The following is a 9,794-nucleotide window of genomic DNA, read 5'->3' on the forward strand; positions in this document are numbered from 1 at the left end:
ATACCTGTTGTGACTCTTGTATGCTTCCTAGTCTTTCCTTTGGGACACAGCTCTGATAGCTTAACCCCAGAGAGAAGGTAAGACCTGTTTGGGATGCTTATTACACTGCTGTACTCTTAACAGCCTGAAAAAAAACCTTTCAACAGTTTTAAACATTTAGAAAAAGGCATAAAGTGAAAGAAGGAGATTTTCAAATTGGTGTGGTAGAAAGAGGAGCTGGGCATTTGAGTGAAATCTGATGCTGTCACTTACTAGTTTTGTGCCCTGGGAATACTTGTTTTTGTGCCTGTTTTTCTACAAGTACAATAGGGAATTGTGAAAGAGGTTTTCAGCTGGCTTGTACAGCACCTCCCATCATCATCTCTTGCAGACCTTTGGGAATACGTGTTGTACTGGCAGAGCGAGGGCGGGGGACAGAGGGGAAAGTAAAGGTGTTTTGGATTGTCTCTCTCAGAGTGCCATAAAACTAGTGGGCTCAACCAAATGTCTTGCAATACCTGAGGCATGCAGCAAATGAAGAAAAGTCCTGCTTCAAATGCCATAGGACCACTGAGAGTCCTCAAGAAACCCTCCAACTTTAATCTGAGGACTTCACTAAGCCTTGGGCTAGGACGCACGCAGCACCATAGACCAAAACCTGTCTGGCGCGTTCCCCCAACTTCATCAGTGGTTAACCAACTCATCACTCAGTTTTCTATGTACATTCCACTTCTTCCAAACACCTGCCCTAGCGCCCATAGCGATCTTACTATTATATTGTTTTATTATTACCGGATTAATCTCTGCCTCCCTCCACCCCTCGGTAGACTCCATAACGGCAGGGATCGTGGATACCTGTCGGGATTACAGTTGCACTAGCAAACACTTTCTGAATAAACCCGAAGAGCTGATGAACCGAGAAAACACACAAGTCGCACACGCGGGCCCAGACGAGGGTTGACACCCCCCCACCCCCGTAACTTCCGCCCCTTCCCGCTCCTCCCAGCGCCCCCTTCTCCTTGCCTGTGTTTGTTTCCGGTGTTTCAATAAAGCTCGATTCGGCTCGAAGAAGACCTGTTCTTCCGGGAAAATGGCGACTCCCGCTCGTGCCCCGGAGTCCCCGCCGGTCGCGGATCCGGCGCTAGTCGCGGGGGCTGCTGAGGAATCCGAGTGCCCGCCGCCTCGCCAGCCTCAGCCCCCGCAGAATGTCCTCGCTGGCCCGCGGCTTCGAGCCCCAAGCTCCCGAGGACTTGGGGCGGCGGAGTTTGGCGGAGCTGCAGGAGATGTTGAAGCGCCAGGAGAGACTTTTGCGCAACGAGTAAGCTTGGGTCCCGCCGAGTCACTGCCAGCCTCCTTTGGTTCGGTCTTCTTGGGACGCGTTCCCTCGCCTTCCGCCACATCGGGTTCCCTACCCTGGAAGGTGACCTTGCCTCAGTCAGACCTTTCCGGTCCCGCTGGCGAGCGGACGGCCTCCAGCCGCAAAGCCGGCTGCGTCCTGGTCTGGCACGTAACGCCTGCGGAGATTGCTTGTATGCTGAAAGGCTGCTTACCGTTTCAGCTGTTCCTTAGCTTCGCGTTGATTTTAATTGTTTGACTACTTCCTTGAAGGGAGGGTCTGTGTCCTAAATCCTTTGGTAATCCCGCTCCCCTGCGGCCCGTATTGTGCCCAACACATCTTGTCAATTTCATCTTTCGATCGTATTTTTACAGGAACCGTAGGAAAGGGTAAGAGTGATAGGATATAAAGTGCAGATATATTAGGCAGAAAAAGTTTGTCTCATTCAGCTGGCCGACTTGACGGTAGCAGGGGAACGATAAAATGAAAGCGATTTTTTAGGAAGCTTATTTTAGCAGCTTGGTGCAGGATGGTTTTGAGGGAATAAGAGAAGACAGTTGGTTATTTCCAGCGAAGTTCCCAGCAAGAGGGCTGTATTTGAAAGGTAGTTATGGGACTGGGAAAACTACATCAGGCATGGAATAATTTGAATATGTAGGTGACAGAGAGTGCTGAAGTTTCCAGACTGTATAGAGAACCACTGATAAGAACAGAAAACCTGGGGAGGGGAATAGCTCTGTGGTTGATTTTTAGAGGGTACTGAGTTGAGGGGAGAGTTTTATCTACTTAAAAGCTGGAGAAGCCATGAGGATCAGGAGCGAGAAGGCTGGGAATACATAGGAATTGCAACTGGAGAGGAATATTAATGTTGAAATTGTGGGAAGGAATGTAGTGTGAGACATAGAATAGGGAACCCGAAGTATAATCTTCCCTCCATCTATTATATGGATAAAGAAAAGAGAATCTGAAAAGGAACTTCTGTCACTTAGCAAAAGGGTCAAATGACCATTTGGAAGCTTTCTAGTAGAGACAAACACTTGGACTTTTTGAGAATGGGATTTTGATCTAGAGCAGATAATTAACGTTTTTGGTCTCTGGGACCCCTTTAGACTGTTAAGACTCACTGAGCCTCCCAAGGAGCTCTTGTTTTATGTGTATCTACTGATATTTACTGGCGTATTAGGAATTACAGTTGAGAGATCTTTAAAACACCAGAATACACAATGATTAGCCATCAGAGCAATGATACCATCACATATCATGTGACCTCTGGAAAACTCCACTGTACCCATATGAAAAAATGAGCATGGATATGGCAAATAATGGTTTAGTATAATTATGAAAATCATTTTGACCTTGCAGACCCATCCACCTTCCCTCCCCAGTAAGATCTTGGAGATCACACTTTAAAAACTGCTGATTTTTGGAGTGTCTTATGGAGTATTATCATATGCTTGAAATACTTCGGCTGAAATTTAGACACATGAGGCATATTCCTTATTCTTCCTACATCCCTTATTTTTTAGGATATTTAGATCACGACTCTTATTTCGTTCCTCTTTTGAGACCGTTGGAAATCAGATTTTTTACTTAAAGATAGATTTTTCTCCCTTTGAGGATAATGCTTTGTCTTTCTATCTCAAGTTTAAAAACGTGGCTGTAACATACACATTTTTTTTTCCATTTAACAGAAAATTCATTTGCAAATTGCCCGACAGAGGTAAAAAGATCTTAGACTCTTTTGCCAAACTGAAAGCTGCCATTGCGGAACGTGAAGAAGTTAGAGGAAAAACTGAACTGTTTCATCCTGTTAGTTTAGACTGTAAGCTAAGGCAAAAAGCAATTGCAGTTGTTGATGTGGACACAGATAAGGCCCAGGATTCTGACCAGATACTTGATACTTCGTCTCCAGTTTGTGGCTGTTCCTCTGTAAGTAACTTCAAGTCGTCTGAAACAACCTCACATCAGCATCCTACTCACAAAGGCGATGAAGAGGCTCCAGAGGTTGAGGACAGAGTGAGCAAGTGCCCAGTTCCCAGTAGCAGAGCCAGTGTGCCTTCCTCTTCTGAAGCTGGTGAGCGTCTCCCTCAGCATCGTGTTTCAAGTCAGGCAGAAGATCATTCTAGCAGCTCGGACAACCTGTTTATTGATAGGTTACAAAGGATCACAATTGCGGACCCAGGTGAACAGCATTCAGAACAGGACAGGAGTGCTGAGACCTTGGCAGGGCTTTGTCGTGGGGCACAGAAGAAGCCTCATTACATGGAAGTGCTAGAAATTCGAGCCAAGAACCCAGTGCCCCCACCACATAAATTTAAAACTAATGTGTAAGTACCATCAGAAACAGGCCTGTCATGGGAACATACTCTTTGTTAAACTCAAAAAACTGGGAGAATGCTTTTAGTTTGCTGGACTTTGTGTGGGATCTGCTTATAGTTAGGTAAGAGCATATTGTGGAAACAGCCTGGCTGGGGTGGAGGATTCATGTTGGAAAATCCTTTAGGTTTTTAGCCAGAATTGAAAAGGTTTCAGATAGCAGGTGGAGTATTGAATTTCAGGGTGTTTAGCCAATATTTGATATTAAACCCAGAGTTAGAGAATTTATTATGACTTTATTTTTCACAACAGTTTTTTGGTATGCAGCTCCCCCCTTAGATTAGACGGTAAGTTAAGGGGAAAGCAGCTTTAGAAGCTTACAGACATCTCGGTGAAAAATATCTGCGTGCTCATGATATGTAAGCAGCTGGTGCTGGGGTGACACACAAGTAAAGCTCCTGCTCCTCAAAGAGCTCAGGACCTAGATGAAAACCCAAGCCTTACACATTTCAAAGAACATTGAACTATATAATAACTTCAAGGGGAAGGGAGCCGAGAAGGGTTAAAGAAACTGAAAAACAGATTCAGGCAGGACTGGCAAACTAACCTTGCCATAGTTTTGTGTCTGAGTCTCCAGAAAAAGAAAAGCTCTTTGAAGAGAAAGAGAAAAGAATGTTATTCACTCATATGCAGATGTAACATTCAAATCAGGGAATGGTTACTGGTACTGTACCTGCCTGTATTTACCAGGATGTAACATCAGATACAAAATGGAATCACTGCTGTCTTTCTTGGAAAAACTGAAAACCTCTAGTTAGAAGTACCTAAAACTTTTATTAAAGAATTACTATAAGAGACTAAAGTTTAACCCTGCCATTTTTTTAACATGAAAACATTTCTTCTTCTATATAGAAAACCAGGATAATATTACATTAAAATTTAGTTAAGAATAAAGAGTAATCTTTGTGCCCTTTGTCGGTAATCTTTCATCTTGTGTGCAGTGAGGTAGGTTTCTTCACTTCTGGGAAGACAGAAAACCAGAAGCATCATCTAGTTGGTCAGATAATACATGATCCTGGTTCTGGGTTATGGTCATATAGCTGTAGGTGGGAGTGGGGAGAGCCAGAGGGCTTCCTGTATGGTTAAAGCAGATCAGGAAAGGCTGGCCTGGTCAGCTGTGGATTGAGGGATTCCATGTATGAACAGCTTTTGGCTCCTTTTCTGCTCTTCCTCTGGCCTGCTACAGGCTCTTCTGGCTCCAGAATACCACCTGGATGCTGGCAGCTACCCCTCCTATCCCTCTACCTTAGGTCTTCCGGAACTTGAGATCCACATGCCCATTATATTTGAAACCACGTGGGTGTTCTATGGCACCTCAGCTTTATCATGTGCAGGATAGAACACTTCTTCCTGCACTGACTTTCTCCTATGTTCCCTAAGTTCATGGTGCCACCACTTTGGTTTTTTTTCCCCAAGGTGTGTTCCTTTTTATTCATATTTGCTAGCCAGAAAGACCTGCCTGATGTATTTTGTTGACCTTCATCTCTAGTCTTATTTTTTTTTATTCTATTTATCTAATAAATTTATTTTATTAATAAAATAATAATTAAATTAATAAAATAAATTTATTCTATTTATTATAAGATAATAAATATTTATTTTATTCTATTCTTATTTTCATCCTTTCCTATCAAAAGGGAAGGCTCTCATCCCTCTCTTGGGCTATAACTGACCTGTTCTGGATTCTAGTCTTATGTCTTCCAGCCCATCCACTCCACTGCTGCCAAAATGAAGTTAGTAAAATGCAGATCTGAATCCGGTACATAGAACAGAACTCTTTGCTGAAGACTGGGCCCAGCCAACTCCCCAGCCTTATCTTACCGCTGTTCCTGCATGCCCTAGCCCCTGAACTTCCCTTATGTCTCACCATATTGCCCCTCATTCCCACAGTGAGCATTAATTATTCCATGACTCCTCAGAATTCACTGTTTTAAAGCTTTTCTGACAACCTTCCTGTCTCCCGTTAGAACTGGTGGTTCAGTGGTGCCTGGGTGGCCCAGTTGGTTAAGCATCCGACTCTTGGTTTTGGCTCAGGTCATGGTCTCATGGCTTTGTGAATATGAGCCCCGCCATTGGTCTCTGTGCTGACAATGTGGAACCTGCTTGGGATCCTCTCTGTCCCTCGCCCGCTGATGCCGTCTCTCTCTCAAAATAAATAAACTTAAACAAAACTGGTGGTTCAGCTCAAGTGTAAGGTTTGAAGAGAGAAGGAAAATACAAAGAGTTTGTCAGTCTACCTATTATCTGTTAAAAACAGTGGGTTGTCATATATCACTCTCCAAAGGGCCGATTTAAATACTCCTGCTTTTGAAGTAAATATGTTTAAAAATGGGAAGGATTTGTATCTACAAATAGAAATATTGGTAAACTCCTATTACCTTTGCAGAAGAATGAATTGCTAGGTTAAAGGCCGCTTCAGTGTGTTAATGTTGTAAACACGTGTCTATAAAAAGGAAACAGTCTGATGACAGAACATAAATTTTCCCTCCTTCAGATTACCTTCACAACAAAATGATTCATCTAGTCATTGGCAGAGAACAGGGTCTCCCATTTCCTTGGAAGAAAGGCGGCTCAGGGATAAGAAGCATCTTGATGACATCACAGCAGCTCGGCTCCTGCCACTTCACCATATGCCTGCACAGCTGCTCTCCCTGGAAGAATCTGTGGCACTTCAAAAACAGCAGAAACAGAATTATGAGGTATTAAGAGTTTTACGTGTTTCTTGAGTGTGTGTTGGATGCTGCTAATCAGAGTTCACTCCAGCAAGTTCAGAGAGGACAGAACTTAATAGAAGGGAGTAGGTGCTTGAGAAATGGCTGGCTAATGCCATTGGCTCTCAGGTGTATGCCTCCAGTTTTCAGAGTCTCGGAAGTCTGCAGGGCCCAGCTGGAGATGATCCCAGGTACCTGCAGCAGCAGCAGAGTGGGGAGGAAATGTGGGAGACTCAGGCAGAATTCCCCATCTCTTAAAGCCTATGCTGTTAGGCTAGCAGAAGTCTTACTTCTCTGTCTTGTATCTCGTAAACCCCATGTGAGAGATTCTCAGTGTAGAATCTAGCCTCAGTGGTAGAATCAGGGAAGTGTTTTCAGGTTTCCATCTCCTGCCAAACAGGGAAGAGCATAACCCTGGGGGACTACTGTGGTGTTACCAACAGACGTTTGGACACTAAGCATAAAAGCATGATCTGCAGGGGCACCTGGGTGGCTCAGTCAGTTAAGCGTCCAGCTTGGGGTCAAGTCATGATCTCACCGTTCGTGGGTTTGAGCCCCCTGTGGGGCTCTGTGCTGACAACTCAGAGCCTTGAGCCTGCTTCTGATTCTGTGTCTCCCTCTCTTCCCCTTCCCCACTCACACACACTCTGTCCTCTCTCAAACATTTGAAAGAGAGAAAGCATAATCAGCAGGCCCTTGTGAAGACAGAAGAGTCTTTAGTCGCCTGCTTTAGTGACTTAATTTTGTATAGCACTTTCCTCAAAGATCTGGGAGTTCTGCAGAGAACTTTAAACATATATATGAACAGTTTATGTACAGACTGATGGGATGGGAGAAAACAAGTGTGAGGGCAGTAGGGAGAAAAGAAAGAGTCCAATGTACTTAGATAGGAGTAATTTGAACCTCCAGGAAAACAGCAGCTTAACTTCCTAGTATTGTTAGCTAAATTCTAATCAGGTGCCATACCCCCAGTTAATACAAAACTAGGCTGTTATTCAGTCTTGGCTTTTCACAAAAGTTCCATTGGCATGGGTTGTTGTCATTTTCAAGGCACTCCATTTTAAAAGCCATTTTTCTTCCTCGTGTATTAAAGAATTATTGCCTAGCTATGACTGCAGCAGTGGGGAATTGTTTTTTAAATTGTTTATATGATGTTCAGTGCCTGTCCTAAGATATTTTTAAATTGAATTCAACTCCTCTGTTTGACACTGGGTTCCTCGGCAGAGTAGTAGTAGCTCGCACCCAGAATCTTCGTGGCCTCAGGGAATGACCTGAAGAAGTTCCCAGGCATAGGGTCAGAAGTGTGAGAAAAGTGAAGAGCCAGATGAGAAATGGGCATTGTCACCTGCCATCAGTCAGTCAGCGGTAATGTCCATGGGTGTACCTGAGCACACTGCCAGTGTCCAAAACGTACTTGGACTTACAGTTGCTTAGCTGTTTTCTTGGGAATGTTTGGAGAGGGATAGTCAGCTTTTTAGTATTGGTTGCTTGATTTTCATTGTGACGTTGGAATGTTAACTCTCAAGCCTAAAAGCCATGACTTCATCTGGGAAAGAAGATTCTTTTTTGGAGGATCAGCACAACAGCGTTAGTGATTTTTTGACATTTGATAGTTCAGACTTCTGTGAGTTTGTGTATACACGTGCATGTGTCCACATACTTAAAAATCTATCCATATTTGTCTTTTAAAAATTTGTTTTAATGGTTATTTATTTTTGAGAGAGAGAACACAAGGGAGCGGGGGAGGGGCAGCGAGAGGGAGACAGAGGATCAGAACAGGCTCTGTGCTGTGAGTGCAGAGCCTTAGGCAGGGCTCAAACCCACAAACCGTGAGATCATGACCTGAGCTGAAATCCAAGAGTTGGCCACTTAACCGAATGAGCCACCCAGGCACCCCCATGTTTGTAACTCTTGCAGCACTAAGCAGGTTACTCAGTTTCCCAAGTAGAGGGGGAGTATTTCCGTCCACTGTTGTCTATTATTGGAAATGTGACCGCAACTGTAGCAGGCTAGTAGCTCTCCCCAGCATTACCCGCTTGTATCTGTGCTGGGCACAACCTCAGACTTGTCACATTGCTACAGAGAGCACTGAGTGGGGCGGTGTGCCCCTTGATTTCCTTTTCTCTTTAGAGGACTTCTATTGCAAAAATTGCAGGGAAGAAGATGTGAATGTGTAACTATTTGCTTCGATTTTTGTTTTCAAGGAGATGCAAGCCAAGCTCGCGGCACAGAAATTAGCTGAAAGGCTTAATATAAAGATGCAGAGCTATAATCCGGAAGGGGAGACTTCGAGGAAGTACCGAGAAGTAAGGGATGAAGATGATGATCAGTCCTCTGGTGAGGAGTTCTGAAGACGGGCATTGGGATAATGCCTGAATCTCTGTCTGCTGAGATGTCATGGTCACATCAGACTTTCTAACAAGTATCAAGATCAGTGTCAGGCATTGTTGAGGGAAGGAATTTTATAAAGTTACACAAAGGTAGCTCTTAAAAGAGCCCAGTTTGTCTTTCAGGAGAGGACTTTGATGTGCTTAAGAAGTTTAATATTTGAATATTGTGTTTAACCATATTGTATTAAAGTTCTGCAGTATGCTGTGTGTTGGTCTGATATTTTAGTACATAGTAAGCACGGTTTTATTTTCCTCTAAGCCAAATGAAAGCGGGTAACTGCTCTTTTCCTTATTCTTACCTCTGTGGAATAGCATTTATTACATGTCTTTCAGTGAAATATTTGGTTGCCCCAGGCATCACCTAAAATGAATTAGGAAGATAAAGTTCCCTCCTTTTTTGAGTAAGGAAGGGAGCAGTCTAGAGAATTTTATGCATGTTTGCATGGGGTTGAGGTATTGGATGTGAAATACCTAGGAAGGCACTCATAGAAAATTCTTAAATGTTTGTTTCCTTTTTCTGTCTTCCCTTTAGGAAGAATGTTCTCTTTCTTCTGATTAGGAATAAGGAGTACTTTTAGTTGATGCTGGAGGGTGGAGGATCTTTCTGGATGGTCAGATTTGCCTGGAGTAACACAAGATACAGGAAAAGTCTAGGGTGACTGTGTAGGGGAAGGGAATAGCTGTTCTTAGGCTTGCCCTAAGAGGTGACCAGTTCAGTTTGGTAAGAACACCATTTTTTTTTTTTTAAAGCGACAATTGAATTTTCAACACATAGCTTCCCTCTCCCCAGCCCTGCCCCAAAGAAGCATATGTAGACTACAGAAATCTCAATCCCATATGTATACATGTTTATGTAATTTTGAAGGATTATGTGGAGATTTCTTTGTTTACTCTGTTGGAGCCTTTAAACAGTGTTGAAAGGAAGAATAAAATAAGAGCATCTTCATAATGTTAATGGTGATGTTTTACTGGTGCTTAAGTAAATTTAACTTGCTTTAAAAG

General features: G+C 43.4%; 1 protein-coding gene across 1 annotated transcript; it reads left to right on the plus strand.

The window, feature by feature from the left end:
* Positions 1 to 1,002: 1,002 nt before the first annotated feature.
* On the plus strand, positions 1,003 to 9,540 carry POLR2M (RNA polymerase II subunit M). Its single transcript, XM_049613690.1, has 4 exons — positions 1,003 to 1,297; positions 3,007 to 3,642; positions 6,186 to 6,390; positions 8,607 to 9,540. The coding sequence occupies exons 1-4, from the start codon at positions 1,185 to 1,187 to the stop codon at positions 8,751 to 8,753; spliced, it is 1,101 nt and encodes a 366-aa protein (XP_049469647.1). The 5' UTR covers positions 1,003 to 1,184; the 3' UTR covers positions 8,754 to 9,540.
* Positions 9,541 to 9,794: the final 254 nt, after the last annotated feature.

The sequence above is a fragment of the Panthera uncia genome, assembly GCF_023721935.1.
Source record: "Panthera uncia isolate 11264 chromosome B3 unlocalized genomic scaffold, Puncia_PCG_1.0 HiC_scaffold_1, whole genome shotgun sequence".
NCBI lineage: Eukaryota > Metazoa > Chordata > Mammalia > Carnivora > Felidae > Panthera > Panthera uncia.

What these genes read in the sequence shown, in the direction of transcription:
- POLR2M (XM_049613690.1), top strand. Translation starts at nt 1,185, where the DNA reads ATGTCCTCGCTGGCCCGCGGCTTCGAGCCCCAAGCTCCCGAGGACTTG. An exon ending in GAGAGACTTTTGCGCAACGA is followed by an intron (nt 1,298 to 3,006) that starts GTAAGCTTGGGT and finishes TCCATTTAACAG; the next exon opens with AAAATTCATTTGCAAATTGC. An exon ending in AGCAGAAACAGAATTATGAG is followed by an intron (nt 6,391 to 8,606) that starts GTATTAAGAGTT and finishes TTTGTTTTCAAG; the next exon opens with GAGATGCAAGCCAAGCTCGC.